General features: G+C 44.1%; 1 protein-coding gene across 1 annotated transcript; it reads left to right on the top strand.

Annotated features, from left to right (window-relative positions):
- Positions 1-1823: 1823 nt before the first annotated feature.
- On the top strand, positions 1824-7627 carry NEFM (neurofilament medium chain). Its single transcript, XM_022595039.3, has 3 exons — positions 1824-3662; positions 4393-4517; positions 5740-7627. The coding sequence occupies exons 1-3, from the start codon at positions 2583-2585 to the stop codon at positions 7103-7105; spliced, it is 2571 nt and encodes an 856-aa protein (XP_022450747.2). The 5' UTR covers positions 1824-2582; the 3' UTR covers positions 7106-7627.
- Positions 7628-21280: the final 13653 nt, after the last annotated feature.

Genomic DNA, 21280 nt, shown 5'->3' with positions numbered 1-21280 from the left:
GTTGCAGTATTCTGGTATGCATTCTGATAAATGGTGATCTTCTATTAAAATATGGCATTTTTTCTAAAAAAATAAAAAAATAAATAACTCACAGCAGCAGCCTGCTCCTTAACCGTTTGCTCTCAGGGGCAGAAGGTGCCTTCAGTGCACGTGCAACCGGAAACTGACAAGGGTTTGTATATTTTTTAATAAAAGCAGAAAGTACTAAGTAACTAAGGCACAATTACTGTATAATTAGCACTTGGCCTTATCTGATGATATCTTTCACAGTCCAACCTGGAGACTGGCAGTACTTAACAGAAGAACAGGCGATTTTCTTTTTTTTAAATGTATCCCTCTGAAACCAGAAAATCCTGTTTTTGCAATATGCACAAGTTAATCCCCTCACTCTGTCACCTGTCTCTCCCAACAACTTGAGACATGGACTCTGCATGCCTGAAAGATAACCTGTCTCTTAGCAAACTAGAACTTCCTTTCCCCACAGAGCCTGCAATGCTGCAGTTTCACATTAATAAGCCAAAAGGAACTCCCTAAATTAACCCGTTTTGTTTTAAAATACAAAAGGGCCAAGAGATTTTATAAAAATAAATACCTCTAGAAACCAAGCCTTTTCTGATTACTTACTGATTGATAGGACCTCGTGATTTAATAAAACAAGGAGAAAGCTGTGAAGAAAAAAAGTCTGGGGTCTCTACTTTTCACAAGCAATCGTTTGTTCTCAGGCATAACAAGCATTTTGCATGCAATCACTTGTGCCTGTGGTCCTAGCAAACGTGGTCATTAGTTAGGCATTCTACTCTTCACTTTGTCTTGTAGTATTCTGAACTTTTTTACCCTGAATTGTCCCCAAAGCACAATGCAAAATAAAGGGACATTTTAACAGTTAACAGTGCACCAGACAGCAAGAAGTCTGTGTAGGTTCCTTATTTAAATACACATGTTTAAAGATATAGAAAATCTATTCTAACTCAGTCATTAAAATCTCAGTGGAAGAAAAAAAAATATCTGGTTTTATTCAAAGTTATGGTAACTTGGCAACTTTTAAATTAATTTGAAATTAATTCAGGTGCTTTTCAGTCATCGCAGTCACAAACAGGGAGTACTGAACAGAAAGATGACAAGGCAATTGTTTTTGTTCAGACTTGTCACAAACTATATTTCCCTGGACTTTTCATCTCTGCAGATTTCGAATTCCCCTTTCCAAGGAATATTTGACCTTCAGATTTCAGTCCCTGTATCTCTTGATTTCCTACATCCATCATATGTTAGAAAACTGAAACTGGGCTACAAGTATATTATCTCTGTTACCTGACTTTAATTAATTTTATTTGTTTTCAAAATCTGCATTGTGCCCACCCTGCATTGCAGAGGAATCTTAGCATGAGATCCCACCTTGGCTCCTTCAGAGTCACTGCAAACTGGCTTTAATTGTATTTACTCGGGTAGAAGGGGGGAATGAAACCCCCGCCAACCTAACCAGACAAGCAATGCTGGGCGACAAGCCCCCAGGGCGGCTGAATCTTCCAGCAAACCAGCCTGGGCGCTGTCCTTGGTGCTGCCGGCGCCATAGCGAGCACAAGCGCCTTACCTTCTGCCCCTGCGGAAACTGCGGACGTCCCCCAAACGTTAAGCAGAAAGCAGCGACATATCCCACTTTTAATACAAATAAATACCCCGGCCCAGCCTCTCTGTCCCCTTCTCGAAGACTTCAGGCTGACCGTTCTTCAAAGTCTTTTTGTTTTTTTCTTCTAGGCCCAACTCGGGGCCTGCGCTCGTCTCGGGCTGCTTTAAGACCGGGAGTGGGGGGAGGGGAGGAAGGCAAGGGGAGATGAGGATGGGGGAGGGGCTGGAGGAAGGGGGAGGGGAGGAAGGAGAAAGAGAAAAGACAAGACTGGGAAGAAAAACGTCCAGGAAGAAGGGGCTCAGAGAGAAGGGAGGAGTGAGTGGGACTAAAGAAGTTTTAAAGTGGGAAGGCGAAGAGATGCCAAACAAAGGGGGAAGTGATTAAGCACAGAAGATGGGTAAAGGAAAAAGTAATGGAGAAAGGGCAAAAGAAGAGAAAAACGTGAAGATAAGAGTGCAGAGGGCTTACAAACACACACACACACACACACACAAACACAAAACAAAACAAAAGAACAAGAACAAAGTGGCTAGGGGGTCGCTAGAAAAGCGGCCCGAACGGTGAGAGAGTGATTGAACAAAGAAAGGGCGTTGGGTGAATGCTCCCACTGGGGGTGTAAAATGCAATCCGAAGGTGAAGAGAAATGGAGAGAGGGGGCTTGGGAGGGGACAGGTGGTCTGGCACCGAAAGAAGAGCTGGGGGTGAGGGGTCGGGGCCAAGGTAGCAAAGTCCGGGGTCCGATGCGGCGCGGGCCCACGTGGAGCGGGCGCTGAATCACTGCTGGGCTGTCTTCACCACCACCCCCCATCCCCATGGCCCGGTACCCGCAGTCCCCGCCTCCTCGGCCGCCGCCTCCACTGGGCGGGGCCCTGGCCCAGGACCAGCCGCCGCGGCTATAAAGGGGCTGCGGCGAGGGCAGCAGAACGCTGTGCCAGCCACACGCCCCGAAGCCTCCAAGATGAGCTACACGCTGGACTCGCTGGGCAACCCGTCCGCCTACCGGCGGGTAACCGACACCCGTTCGAGCTTCAGCCGCGTCGGCGGCTCCCCGTCCAGCGGCTTCCGCTCGCAGTCATGGTCCCGCGGCTCTCCCAGCACCGTGTCCTCCTCCTACAAGCGCAGCGCGCTGGCCCCGCGCCTCACCTACAGCTCGGCCATGCTCAGCTCCGCCGAGAGCAGCCTCGACTTCAGCCAGTCCTCGTCCCTGCTTAACGGCGGCTCTGGGCCGGGCGGCGACTACAAGCTGTCCCGCTCCAATGAGAAGGAGCAGCTGCAGGGGCTGAACGACCGCTTCGCGGGCTACATCGAGAAAGTGCACTACCTGGAGCAGCAGAACAAGGAGATTGAGGCGGAGATCCAGGCGCTACGGCAGAAGCAGGCCTCGCACGCCCAGCTGGGCGACGCGTACGACCAGGAGATTCGCGAGCTGCGCGCCACCCTGGAGCTGGTGAACCACGAGAAGGCTCAGGTACAGCTGGACTCGGATCACCTGGAAGAGGACATCCACCGGCTCAAGGAGCGCTTCGAGGAGGAGGCACGGCTGCGCGACGACACCGAGGCGGCCATCCGCGCGCTGCGCAAAGACATCGAAGAGTCGTCGCTGGTCAAGGTGGAGCTGGACAAGAAGGTGCAGTCGCTGCAGGATGAGGTGGCCTTCCTGCGGAGCAATCACGAGGAGGAGGTGGCCGACCTGCTGGCCCAGATCCAGGCGTCACACATCACCGTGGAGCGCAAAGACTACCTGAAGACAGACATCTCGTCGGCGCTGAAGGAGATCCGCTCCCAGCTCGAATGCCACTCGGACCAGAACATGCACCAGGCCGAAGAATGGTTTAAGTGCCGCTACGCCAAGCTCACCGAGGCAGCCGAGCAGAACAAGGAGGCCATCCGTTCCGCCAAGGAAGAGATCGCCGAGTACCGGCGCCAACTGCAGTCCAAGAGCATCGAGCTCGAGTCGGTGCGCGGCACCAAGGAATCCCTGGAGCGGCAGCTCAGCGACATCGAGGAGCGGCACAACCACGACCTTAGCAGCTACCAGGTAGGAACAGCGGCTGCGCGGCCAGCCTGCGCCAGCGCCAGCGCCGCGCGCCCCCGACACTCAGGCCCGCGCCCTGCCGCGCTCTCAGCCGCGCTCCCTAGCGGCCGCTGGCCGGCGCGCGCGCGCGCGACGCAGACCCAAATTGGAGGCTCAAAGCGTCCTCGCCCTCCCCATCCCCTCCACACGCCTCCCCCACGCACCATCCCCCGCTCGAAGACCCCTGACCATTTTCAAAACGTGCTTCTTTTCCTTAGGAGTTCTAGTTTTGCAGGCTTGCGCGTTTAAAGTAGGAGGTATACATTCGGGTAGTTGGTAAAGCAGCAACTTTAGGATAGCTGTGCAGAAACTCATGTATTCTCAACTTTTCCAGACGTGATCGGAAGAACTCCCAAAACTGGCTTCAGCCCAAAGGGCTCAGATGGGAAGGGCCAGGTCAGCCGTGGGGTTTCCCCATGCATGTGTGTTTCCTGCTGAGACCTGTTCTAGATCCGCTGGTCCCAGTGCGTGGTGTGCCCAGGAAATGTCTACTTGTCTTATTGATTCTGTTTGTTCATTTGTTTGTGAACTCCTTAGATTTTTATTTTAAGGGGGGACGGGGTCTGGGAGCGGTACCCGAGGTTTGCAAAGCTGGAGGGAGTCGAGGGAGGGGAGGAAGAAGGAGGAGGTAGCAAGTGGTTCGCTAAAGAAGTGGCTGTTTGGAAGGATAAGTCTGTGGCTGTGTCTCTTTCAGGACACCATCCAGCAGTTGGAAAATGAGCTTCGGGGCACAAAGTGGGAAATGGCTCGTCATTTGAGAGAATACCAGGATCTCCTCAACGTCAAGATGGCTCTAGATATCGAGATAGCAGCATACAGGTACCGTGCTCGCGGCGGATGTGGCCGAAATGGTAGCCGCACTGTAGAGGCCGTTTAGGCAGGAACCTTCACCACTTAAGTTAAAGCAAGCAGGTTGCAGGAGTCTTAAATCAGTGCCTGGTTTTCTTTTTAATTAAAAAGTAATTAAAGAATTGCAACTTTTTATGCAGCTTTAAAAGAGTAAACAGTAGTTAAAATGTTTGAATAAAGTGTTTAGAGGAAGAGCGCCGATTAATTTCAGTGCTTATGCCTAAACTTTTTTATTTTAGTGAAACAATTGTTTTCAAATATTTGAAACAAAAACAGAATTTTAGTTTTTAATATTTCATCTAGCGCTTTCAGCTTTTCAACTGTGTAATGTCAAGGACAAACACCAGGACGTTCCATTTCTCGTTCAGTTACAGCTTACTATTGCCATCATCTGGCTGAGAATAAATATGATTGATACAATATGTATTTTTTAATTTAGATTTATGTTATAGATCTAGCTATACATCCAGAGAAAGAGAAGAGATTATAAATATATTAACTGATGTCACCTTGCTGTTGACTAAGTTCATAGGTGAAAATCCTTGACGAAATAGTTTTTTTTGGGGGGGGAGGGGTTGTTTTTATTTTTGTTTTTTTACCAGTAAGATCATTCATATTACAAGAATAAATTGCACTCAGCTCAGAGCCATCTGTCTTTTCCGGAAAGCTGAATAGTTATATAAAATAGACACTTCATGATTAAAATCGCAGACCGGTTTATAACTCGATATGCACCTATTAGTACCTAGCTGTGATACATTAGCTTGAATTCTAATATATTCTAAATAGTTTTGTAAAATTTTTGAATGTTCGCTAAAAGACATTTAGTATACATCTTGAAAGTCCAAATGCTCAAGAACGTCACTTAAGGCCTTTTTGGCCTCTAGGGAGCTTTTCAGCATATTCATGTTGCACCAAATGGATTGCGGCAGAGCTGAGATTTGGTAGCTGGGTGTAGTGAGTGGACTGTTGGGCGTGGTTAGTTACTGCATTGGGTGACTGGCGGATTGTCCCTGAGCATCTGTTTCTGTCATTGAATACGACACAATATACTAGTGAAAGGATAGCCAAGCGTTACTTCAAGTGATTCTATTTATCCAAAGGTACCTACCACGTTACACATACTGGAATGAAGTTCAGAAGACCCGATGAGATTTTAATTACGTCTTGCCTTCTTTGATTCTCTCCTTAGGAAACTCCTGGAGGGTGAAGAGACCAGATTTAGCACATTTGCAGGAAGCATCACTGGGCCACTGTATACACACCGACAGCCCTCCATCACAATATCCAGTAAGATTCAGAAAACCAAGGTAGAGGCTCCCAAGCTAAAGGTCCAACACAAATTTGTCGAGGAGATCATAGAGGAAACCAAGGTGGAAGATGAGAAATCAGAAATGGAAGAAGCCCTGACGGCCATTGCAGAGGAATTGACAGTTTCCATGAAAGAAGAGGTCAAGGAAGAAGAGGCGGAAGAAAAGAAAGAGAAAAAAGAAGCCGAAGAAGAAGTTGTAGCCGCCAAAAAGTCTCCAGTGAAAGCTACTGCACCTGAACTTAAAGGAGAGGAGGAAGAGGCCAAAGAGGAAGAGGAGGAAGAGGAAGGAGCTAAATCAGACCAAGCTGAGGAAGGAGGATCTGAGAAGGAAGTTTCTAGTGAAAAAGAGGAAGGTGAGCAGGAAGAGGAAGGAGAAACAGAGGCTGAAGGTGAAGGAGAGGAAGCCGCCGAAGCTAAGGAGGAAAAGAAAATGGAGGCCAAGGGTGAAGAAGTGGCTCCCAAGGAGGAGCTCGTGGCAGAAGCCAAGGTGGAGAAGCCGGAGCAAGCCAAGTCCCCGGTGCCAAAGTCACCAGTGGAAGAAGTGAAGCCCAAAGCAGAAGCTGCAGCCGAGAAAGGAGAACAGAAGGAGGAGGAAGGGAAAGTGGAGGAAGCAAAGAAGGAAGAAGCAAAGGAAGCTCCCAAGGAAGAGAAGGGAGAGAAAAAGGAGGAGAAGCCAAAGGACGTGCCAGAGAAGAAGAAGGCTGAATCCCCAGTGAAGGAGGAAGTCGTGGAGGAGGTGGTCACCAAATCAGTAAAGGTGAGCTTGGAGAAGGATGCCAAAGAGGAGGAAAAGCCACAGCAGCAGGAGAAGGAGAAAGAGAAGGAGAAGGAGAAAGCGGAAGAGGTGGGGAAGAAGGAGGAGGGAGCTTTGAAGGATTCCAGGAAGGAAGACATAGCCATCAATGGGGAGGTGGAAGGAAAAGACGAGGTAGAGCCGGAAGCTAAGGAGAAGGGCAGTGGGGGAGAAGAGAAGAAAGGGGTTGTCACCAATGGGCTAGACTTGAGCCCAGCAGATGAAAAGAAGGGTGGTGATAGAGGTGAGGAGAAAGCGGTGGTGACCAAAATGGTAGAAAAAACCACCAGTGAGGGGGGAGATGGTGCTACCAAGTATATCACCAAATCTGTAACCGTCACTCAAAAGGTCGAAGAGCACGAAGAGACCTTTGAGGAGAAATTAGTGTCTACTAAAAAGGTAGAGAAGGTCACTTCACACGCCGTAGTAAAGGAAGTCACCCAGAGTGACTAATAGACGAGTCCATCGCAAAAGGTTAAGCCATATGACAATTTCAAAATGCATGTGATTGGCAGCTTCAAAGCAGAACGGGTTCTCCCATGGGGGCTCCAGACATTGTATTTTACTTTGTGCAATATGAGGGACCTGCATGCAAGCTCAGGGGGCTCCCTCCCCAGTGTTTGGGCGATTCGAATGCATGACACTGTATGTACCTGGGGAAGTGGCCAATTTCCTAAGCTGTTGGAAGGGGGGCGCTTGGGGGGATGTCTTGAGGTATATTATGCAAAGAACCAACTGAGCCAAAAATAATAAATGAAACACAGAACTCTCTTAGCCTTAAGAAAGCTATATATGAATAATTATGTTTACCTCACTGGTGCATTTAAAAAGGACTTTTGTTCATGGGAGAACCTCGTTGACATGCAGTTTGCAACTTTTCATTGATTGATGTTAAGCGTCACAGCAGTAGTTGCTCAATAAAGGTCATATTGGAAACATAGTCAGTTGCTTGGTGTCATGTCATTTCAAAGTGAATTCTCCACCACTTGACCCTTTCTTTCCCCAGAGCAGATTATTTGGGGGATTATAAGCAACTTGCATTTCTTATCACTATTTCCCTGAGAGCGGTTACTGGGAAAACATAATTGACAGAAACATTTTCAGGTGTCAAAATCTTTACTTAGCCCAACCTTCATCCCAAAATTTTTAAATTATATTTTTGAAATAAAAAAAAAAGCATCTGGGCTTCTCTGGTGGCACAGTGCTTGAGAGTCCGCCTGCCGATGCAGGGGACGCGGGTTCGTGTCCCGGTCCGGGAAGATCCCACATGCTGCGGAGCGACTAGGCCCGTGAGCCACGGCTGCTGAGCCTGCGCGTCCGGAGCCTGTGCTCCGCAACAGGAGAGGCCACAATAGTGAGAGGCCCGCGTACCGCAAAAAAAAAAAAAAAAAAAAAAAAAGGCATCTGATAAAAAGGTAACACTGGGGGGGGCATGGAAGTCTTCAACCTCCAGGTGTTTAGATCCCAAACTGGAACTCAGAGAACCTCAAGGTGAGAGGGGGCAATAAAGGAGCCTTAACTTGCTCCTATGGGGTTGGGACACAAAGGACCTCATGGCATTTATATCAATGTGTCCAGAAGAAGCAGGACTGGAACCTCTAACAGTCTTAACAGGAAACCTCCAGCCTCAGATGCATGGTTCTGGTACACACACACACACAGACACACACACACACCACACCACACATGCACACAGGCTTATCTGCCGCACTGAGTCTTGATTTGGGCGATGGAGGTTTATACTTTCAGTGTTTTACTAATTGGGGGAAATAATGTTAAAAATAAACAAAATATTCTACTTAGAAAAAGAAAAACAGGATTCTGTGATATAAGCAGTAAGTGTTCTTAGATTTTTTTTTTTAAAGGCCTGGGAAAAAAATTTTAATGTTTTAAATTTTTTAATTTTTTTTAAAATTTAAAATTAAAAAATTTTTAAAGGCCTGATCTTGACCAAGGAAATAATACAATGCCCTTTTCAAAATGTATCTGTTCTAAACCTTTAAAACCACTACGAGTATATTTGTTCCAAGTCTGTATTTCTTTTATCAATAAGGATCATCCCAATAATACAATCTTGGGTGCTCTTTTTAATGAATTTTCAAGATATTCCAATTTTAATCCCTAAATATGCCCAGGAAGTTTGTTGCTAACGTCAATAATTGTAATGATGTTTCCCTATCATTAGCCCTTTGCCAATCCTCACAGTTTTTGCTAGATCGGCATATCATTTATACAAACCCTTGGTTACGTTTTTTTCTTTAAAACAACCATGTTTTATGTTACTACAATGATTTTTCTAAAGCAATAATATCCATAACATCCAAAGTGAAACAAAAATTTTAAATATAATCAGCAAAAACTCTAGTTATGTAGAATTTAAAAATCTGAAAAGAGCATATTGGAAAGATGCAGCATAAATTCTAGGATGGAGGGGTCAGCCAAAGAGGCACTGGTGGGAGAGACAGTCCCAGGAACAAAGAAAACAGAAATCCTCGTGCAGTCACAGGGCTGACTGAATTTGAAACTTTGTATCACTTCATCGACCGTTCAGAAAAAGAGCATGCATTTGCCTCACTCTGTAGCCCTCAGAGGAAGAAGCACTTTGATTGACAGTCCCACCAAGACTGATACCACTGATACAGCAGCATTTCCCCAAAGAAAAGTCTGGGAGCTATTGCCTGAAGTAGGAATAGAGGCTGGATCTATAGGATAGGCTACTTGAATTTTAAAATACCTACTAAATATATAGCCATTACTATAAAAATACTCACCTGTCTACACCTAAAACTCATTATCAGTGCTGGCTCCTGAGTGTAGAAACCCCTTTTTGTAACATACAGTGTCTAAAAATGACAGGATCAATCAGCAACCACCCCGACCCCCAAAGGCCAGCACTAGAGACTTATCCCTTCAGCTCCTAATTTTATTTTCAATCATCTCATTTTCTTTCCTGGGAAGGAAAGAATTTAGTAATATTTCTAAATACTCCAAAAGACAGACCATTGTTTTGCCCTCTGTAAAAATAATAGAACAGCATGCCTTTGATAAGCCAAGCAGACATTTGTAAATATCAAATTGCTTGATTGGTTCATAAACTTAAGAAATATTTACTGTGAACTATGGCTTGGGTATACAAGGATCTTCTCTTCCAGAATTCACTGATTCTATTGTCAATGCCAATTATTGCACTACTATTTAAAGAGAGAGCAATTTGCAGTTCATGTTTCCAAATATGTTGACAGGGAGAGACTAGGCACAAACCTCCAAGTGTTTAGGAAATTAGAATACCTTTTCTCTGCCTACAGTCAGCCCCTGGCTGCCGTGACGTTAAGCCATTGAAAAATAGTATTTCTACTTTTCCAGTAAATTGTCTTCAAGATACTATTTTGTTTCAAATCTTGTAAGAAGTACTAAAGCTAATTAGTTCTCACTCTTCAAACATAAGGAAACTGAGTCATAGAATTTTTTTTAACTTTCTCTAGGTCACACAGCTAGTAGATAAAACCCACATGGTCCAGATCCAGAGCACATATTCTTAACCCCCTGCACTACATTGCCCCTTAAATCCATCCATCATTGGCCACCTCAATTTATAAAGAGGTTCTGCTGTATTCACTTTTTTTCTTTCCAGATTGAAAGAAAGAAAATAGATCTATGCCATGCATCTTTCATTTAATATGCTTACAAATCTCCTCACGAAAAAAAAAATGATGCAATGGCAGTTTGCATCATGAGAAGGATAAAACATCCAGATATAACATAAGTGGTGGTTCCTTCTACCACGACAGCTTGCAGTGTACAAAAATGTGGCAACCACTTTCCCGTGGTAACTTTAATATTCAATGGAAAAGGAAAGTGTTATTTCTAGCACCGCCTTCTATTGCCAGTCAGTGCAGAGACAGTATTCAAACATTGGGATATTCATTTCCACAACAAATAGGTTGGTCGTTCCAGTTTGGAGCAAGTTATTTTTTCTTGGTGGTTTATGTAATTTGTCCAAAGGAAAAGAGGAGCTATTTTTAAGTGAATTATTTTACCGAGTCTACACAACATTCATCTACCTCCAGGGCTCCTCTGCCCTTAGAAGTGTAAAGCTTTGGCAAAAGCACTGAATCTGAGTTCAAATCCCAGGTCTATAGACAGTAAAATTGTGTTGTTGGTTCATTATATGTAGCTTCTGCTACAGACTGAAGTTTGTGTCCCTTAACTTTGCATGTTAAATCTTAATGCCCAATGTGATGTTATTTGGATGTGGGGCCTTTATGAGATGATTAGATCATGAGAGTGGGGCCCTCATGAATGAGATTAGTGCCCTTGTAAAAGAGACCCCAGAGAGCTCCTTTGCCCCTTCCACCACATAGGAACATTGAGAAGACAGCCGTCTATGAACCAGGATGCGGGCTTTCACCAGACACAGAATCATGGTACATTGATCTTGGACTTCCCAGCCTCCAGAGCTGTGAGAAATAAATTTCTGTTGTTTGTAAGCCACCCAGTCTGACATTTTGTTACAGCAGCCCAAATTGACTAAGACAGCTTCCACTTCCTTATCTATAAAATACAGGTGCTAACATATTCTTCAAAAGGCTGCTAAGGTCATTAAATGAGATAACATCTGTGGAAAGTGCCTAGCACTGTAACATGTATGTAGTAGCTGATCAAAATCATTTGTTGAATGAATTGAAAAAGGTACAGAATTTACTTAATTTGAAGATATTAGTTAGAACATTAGTTTCCTTATGCATTATTTCAATACAGAATGCATTGCGATGAGTTTACAAAAATAAGTATATAATATAAATAGATATGTATACATATCTATAATATGTGTATACATTGTACCATACTCTGTAATGTATTCATTGTTCATATAGAGAACTTGGGTGGAAAATAATTGCATTTTGCACTGCAATAAGCTATTGAAATTACTTAGACATCCAATAATCCACCTACATAATCATGGGGCTTAAAATTTTCTTAATGAAAATTATTTAAAATAATATTGAGAATAGGAGAGAGAAGCAGTTTTGCACTAGGCCTAGGAAGACAACTTTCTTTCTTTTTTTGGCTGCACATCATGTGGGATCTTAGTTCCCCAACCAGGGATCGAACCCACACCCCCTGCACTGGAATTGTGGAGACTTAACCACTGGACCACCAGGGAAGTCCCTAGGAAGACAACTTTAAATCCCCAAATCCATATTGATTGTGCTCAACACCATCATGCAAGGCTCTCAGAGTTGTCTTCAATTTCTTATCTAAGGTAGTTTGAACACCATCACATCATACCTTCAGTAAGTTATTGAGGACTTCCCTGGTGGCACAGTGGTTAAGAATCCGCCTGCCAATGCAGGGGACACAGGTTTGAGCCCTAGTCCAGGAAGATCCCACATGCCGCAGAGCAACTAAGCCCGTGTGCCACAAGTACTGAGCCCTCATGCCACAACTACTGAAGCCCGCGCCCCTAGAGCCCGTGCTCTGCAACAAGAGAAGCCACCGCAGTGAGAAGCCCGCGCACCGCAACGAAGAGTAGCCCCCGCTTGCCGCAACTAGAGAAAGCCCGCGTGCAGCAACAAAGACCCAACATAGCCAAAAATAAATAAATAAATTTATTTTTTTAAAAAAGTTACTGAGTCATTTCTGTATGTCTAGTTAGCTTTCTTGTCTTAGGAGAAAGCACAGTTTTCAAAAATTAACAGGTGACTTGATCAAAAGCCCTTTCTGGGGGGCTTAAGGGTAGGGTAATTGTTCTAAAGACCTAAATAGGAAGTTAGACAACTTACACAGGTCTCCATGCCTATAGCCTGGTTTGGGGGTGTGTTGTGGGGAGATTGGGGGGGGGCGAGTGGACAAGAGCACAGAATTAGGGTCCAAGAACTTGAGTGACAATATTATCTCCAGAAGGCAGACACAGGAGATTCCTGATTCTAAATTAAGATCATAGGATCACAAGTCAAAGGCCAAATGCAAATATCCTAGGTGCTATCTTTTGGCATTCTCACATTCATAAGAGAGCAGGCCATGACAGCTAAAAGAAATGAAATTAGCCTCTTAGTCTAGTTGTTTCTCATCTCGTAAAGGAATTTTAGTGAGAAGAGTGAAATACCAGTTCACATTAGGGCTTCTAAATATTCGTTGTTTTTTTTTGTTGGCCACGCAACTTGTGGGATCTTAGTTCCCCCGACCAGGACTGAACCCAGGCCACAGCAGTGAAAGCCCCAGAGTCCTCACCAATGGACCACCAGGGAACTCCCTGAATATTCCTAATTTTAATTATTTATAATCACGGCCAGAAAACCACAGATAGGTTGGAAACAGAGTAGTATACCAGGAAGAGGTTTCTTTGCCCTTAGACTTGGGAAGCTTGGACCTCAGTGTAAGTCACAATACCCCATACACCTCCCATTTTAACATGGAAAACTCGAGAATGGTTTGAATCCTAAGACAATGCTTTTAAATATTTCTCAATTTAGACATCCAAAATTTACCTGTAACCAGAAAGAATATTTCAGCTAAATGAAACTTTGCACTTGAAATATCATGTGCTAATAATTAGAAGAATAAAAACTTACGAGTTAGTAAGTTACATCCGTGTAAATATGTGAATATTCAAAAGAAAAAGAGGCAGCAGCCCTCCCTTTTCTCCAGATTTCATTCTGATCAAGGCTGCCTAGTTTTTTCTGGACTGGCTTTCTGAATGGGCTAAATAAAATTACAAATGTAAGATGGTATAACAATGTCTGGCAAATATTAGGTGCCTAGTGAATGATTAGTTCTCCTTGCCATTATTATTATTATTAAATAATAATTATAAATAAATATCTTAAAATGTATTAATTTAAATGCAGTGTATATCAAATGATCGTGTCTATAAGAGATACACACAAAATTCAATCTATAGCAAAACTTCAAGAGGTACAAGTGTTAGATACACTTAAACTTTACTTAATATTTGTTACTTAGAATCATAGAATCTTGAAGGTTGCATTAGCTTCTGAGATTGAACTCCCCTTTTTCATGCCTGAAAAGTAGTTGCCTATCCTAGAACTGAACATCTGCAGTGACAGGAAAGTTACTTTGTTTTGACGCATCTATCAGGAAACTTTGACTGTTGGCAAAGCCTTCTTTTCACTGTTCCAATATCTGACCCCCTACAATTTTACCCACTGGTGCAAATTCTGAGAAGTTTTAGGAATCACTTATTCCTTTTTCCCCAGCATAGACATTTAGAGAGGTGAAGGCCCGTGTCCAAATCCAAATAGCTCATCACAGTAATAACAATTGTTGAGTTTATTACATATCAGGCCCTTTGCCTATAATAAATCATTGAATCCTTACAACAAACATATATGCAGGAATTATTTTTATTGCCATTTCTTGCAGAAGTTTGGGCATAAAGATTAGAACTCAGGCCTTTCTCTTATCAGACCCACATTGTTTCCACTTCATACTTTTATAGAAAAGATAGCAAATACTACATATTCTGTATTTACTTATCCCTGGAATAAGCCTTCTGCCTATGAGGACTCGCCTGCCCAAAGCAGTCCCTGTTATCGATTGTTTAGCTTATGGGGAAATTAACTAACCTCTGGGAGTGTTACCCGAAAACTCACTGGTAAGTGGTAGGAACATCACATTCGTAATCACTTCCCTTGGGTTATAATCTGGGTTCCATTAGTCTGTGCCTGATTACATAACTTTATTTTGTGGAATCATATTCACTAAATAAAATACGTTAATATTTTATTGATGCGTGAGGCACTTCATCTATTTTTCCATTTCTCAGACTTTTAAGGAGGCAATGAACAAACAAAATGAATGTTTCTTCTATGAGTTAGTCACCTACAGCATAGAACTGGCTCTGCAGGGTACAGCAACTTGTATCTGCCTATCATCTTTGACCAACAATTTGTTCCTCAGTGATAGCAACAAGGAAAATATTTCAATTGGATTAAAGTGATTAAATACAAGTGAAATTATTCCTCTGCGTCAGCAGTTAGTTTTGTACATTTTAAATAAAGCATGCCTTGAACATAACATGTTAGAAATTTGAACAGCTTTGGACATATCACTTCCACATCCCACCCAGTATAATGTTATTATCATAGCTTGAGATGAAATTTCCTTTGCTGGGCATTATTGCCCAGCTTAATAATCACCATGCCCCTGTGAAAGCAGTTAACCATGTCCACCCACTGAGTTCGTTCCCTTGGCCTGTTAGAATGAACATTATAACTAGAAGCAAATCATGTGTCCATGACATTTGGAGAGCTGATGCCCATCTTTACTCTTTATCAGCCACCCATGAAAGAGCCACCAGTGTTTCTAAAGTTATCACTTTCTCATTAGCAATTAGCAAGCTGCTTCGGCTCATATTCTTAGTGAGGGATTTGTTTACAGTTCTCAGGAAGAAACGTGGCTCTTAATATCCTCGTTAAGAGAGGCAACATACAAGGCCCATGGAGGAAAAGCGAAAGAGCTTCCAAAGTATCTATCTTCTCCTCCAATTTAGTAGAAAAAAGTAAACTCTTAATAGGAAAAGGAGGAAGACTTGTCAAAAATGAGAATAGTTGATAACATTAAAAACTTGTACCTTGCCCACATTAACGTTCAAAATACCATGTGTTATCAGAAAAGGAAAAAGATACATAATTCACTGCCAAGGTAACACGCCATCCCGTGCCGGACTTGGCATGCCGTTGTGCGGTACATTTCACGAATTGGAGAGGAATACATCCCACTGGCACAGTATCCCTGCCCCTTTTGCTGCCACTTTAGAGCAGGACCACTAACTGGAGGGCTCCTCCTCCAAACACGCCCCCCCCCAACCTCCATTTGTAATTATAAAGGCAGTGTCTGAAAAGTCACATTTAGGCTCCAAAAACTTGAAGCTTTTTCCCATTTCCATTGTTTTTGGAGACGCTGGCTCACAGAACCTTGGCTTCATGTTATTTATTTGGCTTTCCCCCCAGATCTCTGCAGACAACCAAAACAATATATGAAGTACAACACAACTTTTGAGAACACAGTTTTTGGTGTCTGTTCGGACCTTAGCTGGAATCTCAGTTCTGAACTTGTAGCTGAGTGAGTCAGGGGCCGGTCAGGAGAGCAAAAGCACAAAAATATACTAAGGGTTTCAAACAGAATGGAATTTAATGCAGGAAATGGCACCACAAAGTGAAAGAAAAGTTGACGAGACAAAATGTGATATATTAGTCGGCTTGTTTATTACATATAACAAAATAGCATAGACTGGCAGCTTCAGAAACAGAAATTTATTTTCTCACAGTTCTAGAGGCTAGAAATCCAAGATCAGGGTGCCAGCGTGCTCAGGTTCTGGTAAGAGCTCCCTTGCTGGCTTCCTTACAGACAGACACTTCCTCACTGTGTCCTTACATGGCAGGGAGAGAGAGCTAGCTCTTCCCAGTCTCTTCTTTTTTTTTTTTCTAACATCTTTATTGGGGTATAATTGCTTTACAGTGGTGTGTTAGTTTCTCCTTTATAACAAAGTGAATCAGCTATACATATACATATGTTCCCATATCTCCTCCCTCTTGCATCTCCCTCCCTCTCACCCTTCTAGGTGGTCACAAAGCACCGAGCTGATCTCCCTGTGCTATGCAGCTGCTTCCCGCTAGCTATCTATTTTACATTTGGTAGAGTGTTTATGTCCATGCCACTCTCTCACTTCGTCCCAGCTTACCCTTCCCCCTCCCCGTGTCCTCAAGTCCATTCTCTACGTCTGTGTCTTTATTCCTGTCCTGCCCCTAGGTTCTTCAGAACCATTTTTTTTTATTCCATATATATGTGTTATAAGGACTCTAATTCTACCAGATCAGGGCCCCACTCTTACAGTCTTAATTACTTACATAAACCCCTCTCGCCAAATGCAATCACATTGAGGGGTTAGGGCTTCAACATAAGAATTTGGAGGTGACACAATTTGGTCCACAGTGGAGACACCGAGGCAACCCAGAAATTAGCAACAGAAAGAAGCCATTATCACGTCTGGGATTGGAGGGACACCAGAAGCAAACATTGTTACAGGAGCCCAGAAAGCAGGGCCATTCAGTAGGAGCTAGAACCATGGCAGCAGAGGCAGCCTGGTAAGAACTGAGACCCTGGAGGGAGGAGCAGTCCAAGGAAGGTAGATTCAAGAAGGAGATGCAGCCGCCTGCAGGGCCAGGATGGCAGGGAGAACTTCTCTGATTCTCCCCTCCCCTCATGCTCCACTTTTTCACTAGTACCTCCTACTGGCCAGTGCTACCTGGAATCTAGTCATCAAGGGAGCCTGGGACATGTACTTTCTTGCCATACAGAATAGAGGGGACATATATGGACCTGAGAACAAACTGACGCAGGAATGGCACACTCACTGTGTGACCTTGGACAACTCACTTTTCTGAACATCAGTTTTCTCATCTGTAAAATGGGGCCAATAATAAGACAGTTATTTTGAGGATCGAGGAATATAATTCTTGCGAAGTATTTAGGACAGTATAAATTCTCCATGATAAGAGCTCAATAAACGCTGCTTATCATTAGTCAGGGGACGTTTATTTTAGCTCTTGTGTTAACAATGACTCTGACCAATCAGGAAGCTATGGTCAGTAGAACAGGATCAATAAACCAGAAAGATCCAAAAGTTGGTTTGAACCAAGCCGTCTGTAAAGCAAAACTTCTAGGAAGGTGAAAATGTCTGTCCCAGCTTCCCTTCTGCATTCTACTTCTCTTCTCCTTCTTATACACGTCCATTTGATGCCCCTGTCTTCCTCTTCCCTTCTTGTCCAAAGGCTGCATGATTGTGAACATGTGTGCCTGTGTGCGACTGTCAAGATCATTCATTGCTGGATCAATGGATCATTCATCTATTCAGATTTTTCCCCACTTCCAGTCTCAGACGAAGAGAATGCATAGGCTCTCCATGTAGATAATCTTCTTTATGAAATGGCTCACCTAACTCAGGAATGAGGGATTAGCAGGTGTCCTTTGCTGATGAAGGACAAATAACGGACATTGGAACTACTCAGCGTATGCCCCGTCAGCAGGCACTGCTGGTCAAGGGGAAGGTCATGTCATTCTGCCAAGGTCACATCCCTCCCTACAAGGAAGAGACAGTGCAGCAAAGAGGGCAAAGGTAACGCACCTCAAGTAGTTTGTGTCTCACTCTCTGGACAATTCTCAGACCAAAAGAGGCAGAATGCCACCAGCCAAGCAGAGGCTCCCAGGGTAGGCACAGGCTATTCCCCACATGAATCAAGGTGAGGGCATCTGATCAGCTTTGGAACTAGAACAATGGTAGGAACTGGAGGCAAATGCAGTAAGTAATCAGGACACAGCAGGATCGTCGGCACAGAAGGTCCCTAGTTAACGGATTTAAAATTCAGTTTTTTACCTACTTGAAAGTGATGCTCAAGCAGGAATCCTTTCAGGACTTCCACTCCAGGAAAACCAGAATCTTGTTGAAACCAATAGTGTTTTCTTACTCCAGGCCTTCCTTTTTCACATGAGCACATGTAGTGTGGTCACCCAAGAGGCAAATGAGGCCTGAGTATTTCTGCCCCCCAAAAAACACAGAAGGTCAGAAGGTATTCTGGGGAAGAGCCACACCAAAGATAGCTGTTCACGTGCATCCCTACTGCAAGGCCAATGATTAAATCACCTAAAATGCATACATTTCTCTACAGTTTAGAAAGCAGTTTCAGATACATCACCCTGCTTAAGCCTCACAAAATGTAGAACAGATGTTATGATTTCTCTGCAATTTGCAGAAAACAGAAGCTCAGAGAAGTGATTTATCTCCATGAGAGAGAAGCCATGCAGGACATTTTTTAATGAAAAGATATTTTAATTTTTAAATTCTAAGTGTAACAAATAGTCCTTGTAGAATAGTCACCCGTCTTCCTGCCATCTTAGATAACTGTTTTATTTCAATGTATTTCCAACTTTTTCTATGCGCAAATTTGATATGGCTGTGATCGTTCTGAAAATACCATTCAACAACCCACATTTTCAGTAACAATATGTTATAAATGTTTGCCCATTTTAAGTTCATCATCATGACAAGGTATTTCATGGACCCCTGGTATTCATCATATCCCCCCATCCTTCCGCAAACACCTCCCCCCATCTATGGCCACTGTAACCCATTTATTCCAGTTAATTCAATAGTCTCAAAACCATAACACTACAGCCCCAAAATATTCAGATTACGAAAATAAACATGTTCGGTTGACAATAATAATCTTTACTATGATACTTATTGTTACACTTGACCCTTTCTTGAAGACCAAGCCACCAGTGTACAATCAACAGATGTTTACTGAGCATCCAGTTTATGCAGGAGACGTATCAGCTCTAGGAGTGAATGAGTTGATATTCGATTCATCCCACTTAACTATGAGTCAGTGTAAAGCAATCTGGGGTGAGATTGGTTTCCGTTTACAAATTGGCATTAGGCAAAATAAATATAGGCAGCAAAGGTCGCAATGTAGGCAAGATGGGTTTGAGAAAAAAAATTCAGGGTCTTCCCTGGTGGCGCAGTGGTTGAGAGTCCGCCTGCCGATGCAGGGGACATGGGTTCGTGCCCCGGTCCGGGAAGATCCCACATACCGCGGAGCGGCTGGGCCCGTGAGCCATGGCCGCTGAGCCTGCGCGTCCGGAGCCTGTGCTCCGCAACGGGAGAGGCCACAACAGGGAGAGGCCCGTGTACCGCAAAAATAAGAAATAAAATAAATAATCTAGGCAAGAGATTTTGGTACCTAGAATCCAAAAGTAGCATGGTGATGGTGAGAAGTAACAGGCCACTGACCATATTTTGAAGGTAAATTCAATGTGATTTGCTGATGGAGAATTAGAGAGAGTAGGAGAAAAGAGAAATCAAAGACGATGCCAGGGTGTTTGGCCTGGGAAATGCGAAGGATAGAGGTTCCATCTATTGATGTGGGAATGACTGGGGAAGACTTTAGAAAAGCGCAGGGGGGTTAAGGAAGAGGACGGGAAATGGGACATTGTTTGTGTCATGGGAAGTTGGCTGCTGTGAGGCATTAAAATGCAGATGGCAGCTCATGGGAAACCAATTGCTATAAACCCTGTGCTCTTACTTTACCTGTAAAATGTGTGGAATACACGTCGTCCCAGCTCTCAGTGTTAGGAGAAAAGGTGTGAGTGCTTTCGAAAGTAAAACACATGATCAAACCAAAACTTGATACTGATGCTAATTTTTTACAATCATTGAAATGAAAATCTCAACAGTGAAGAATGAAAGGCACAGAAGGGGAATCTGTCCCCATATGGGTAGCAGGATGAGAACAGAGGAGAAAACAAGACTGACTGCGGGTAGATGTAAAATGAATGTGTTGGCTTTAACGGTGTGATGTGGCCTTGGACATGATGACATGCTTGGGCTGCGTGCAATCTCCAAGTGATTAGTTAAGTCTTTCAAAGCCATTTTGTTATTCTGATTCTTCATGATCAAGTAATTCCTGGCAAAACAAGATCTGCTTTTATTCCTCAGGAATCGTGATCATCTATTTGATTGCTCTAAAAGGAAATGGCTGGCTATATTTCATGGTCCTTTCATGGACCTTATTTCATCGTCCAGGGAGCCTCATGCCCCAACTCCATGTCCCACATGTCTTGGGAGAAAGGGACTCTCACAGCAGACAGAGCTCCAGACTCCATGTTGCTAGAGTGGCAGCTACGTCCTTCCAAGATGACAGCATTGCATGGATATCACCACCTCGCTCTCCAGGCTGGAATGCCGGCTCCCCCTCTCTAGGGGAAAGAGCACAAAGTGAATTCTCAGTGTGTAAGTTCTGATTTACTCAACTTAGTTAAGTGAATTGAAAACTAGGCAGTTAAATTCAGCTTGTTTATTTCAAAGGCAAGTATCAGTTAAAAAGAAGAAAAATTCAAGTGGTTTCTCAAACTGTGCTTTTTTTTTTTTTTTTTGCGGTACGCGGGCCTCTCACTCTTGTGGCCTCTCCCGTTGCGGAGCACAGGCTCCGGACACGCAGGCTCAGTGGCCACGGCTCACGGGCCTAGTTGCTCCGCAGCATGTGGGATCTTCCCAGACCAGGGCTCAAACCCGTGTCCCCTGCATTGGCAGGCGGATTCGCAACCACTGTGCCACCAGGGAAGCCCTGTTGTCTTGTTTTTAACAAGAGAAATTTCCTGTGCATTTTCTAACCACCACTGTCCCCCACCCCCCCAATTCTGGAGAGAGGGCAAGAGAACACTCTACTGGTAACTTTTACTTGGGTTCCCCTCTGAGTTCGCATCTCTCCTCCACAGGGGCCTGGGCAGCCTCTACCAGTCAGGGTAGGAAGGCCTTGACTCAGCAGGCCTTCAGAGGGTAGTGCATGCTGGCCCTCAATATTCCGCACTGGCTCGTCTGCCTAAAGTCTGTCTGGGGTAGTGAGTGGATGTCTAGAAGACAAGGACAGGACATGAGATGAATCTCTTGCCCTCGCCCAGTACTTCGCTTGTTACAAGCAAAGAAAGAACACTGAGCCTCTTCTTGCTTTTGTTATGCAGCAGTGACCTACTGCCTTCTCCGCCTCCCCTCTCCACACCCACGTGCATGTAGCTGCGGGGAGGGGGTGGGGGTGAGCTGCAGACCTAAAC

Source organism: Delphinapterus leucas, chromosome 6 (assembly GCF_059928025.1).
Source record: "Delphinapterus leucas isolate spDelLeu-1000000601 "Yukka" chromosome 6, BTC_Dleu_Yukka2, whole genome shotgun sequence".
NCBI classification, from domain to species: Eukaryota; Metazoa; Chordata; class Mammalia; order Artiodactyla; family Monodontidae; genus Delphinapterus; species Delphinapterus leucas.
Note: the sequence above shows the minus strand (reverse complement) of the source record. Positions and strands in the feature narration are given on the sequence as shown.

What these genes read in the sequence shown, in the direction of transcription:
- NEFM (XM_022595039.3), top strand. Translation starts at nt 2,583, where the DNA reads ATGAGCTACACGCTGGACTCGCTGGGCAACCCGTCCGCCTACCGGCGG. An exon ending in ACGACCTTAGCAGCTACCAG is followed by an intron (nt 3,663 to 4,392) that starts GTAGGAACAGCG and finishes TGTCTCTTTCAG; the next exon opens with GACACCATCCAGCAGTTGGA. An exon ending in ATCGAGATAGCAGCATACAG is followed by an intron (nt 4,518 to 5,739) that starts GTACCGTGCTCG and finishes TTCTCTCCTTAG; the next exon opens with GAAACTCCTGGAGGGTGAAG.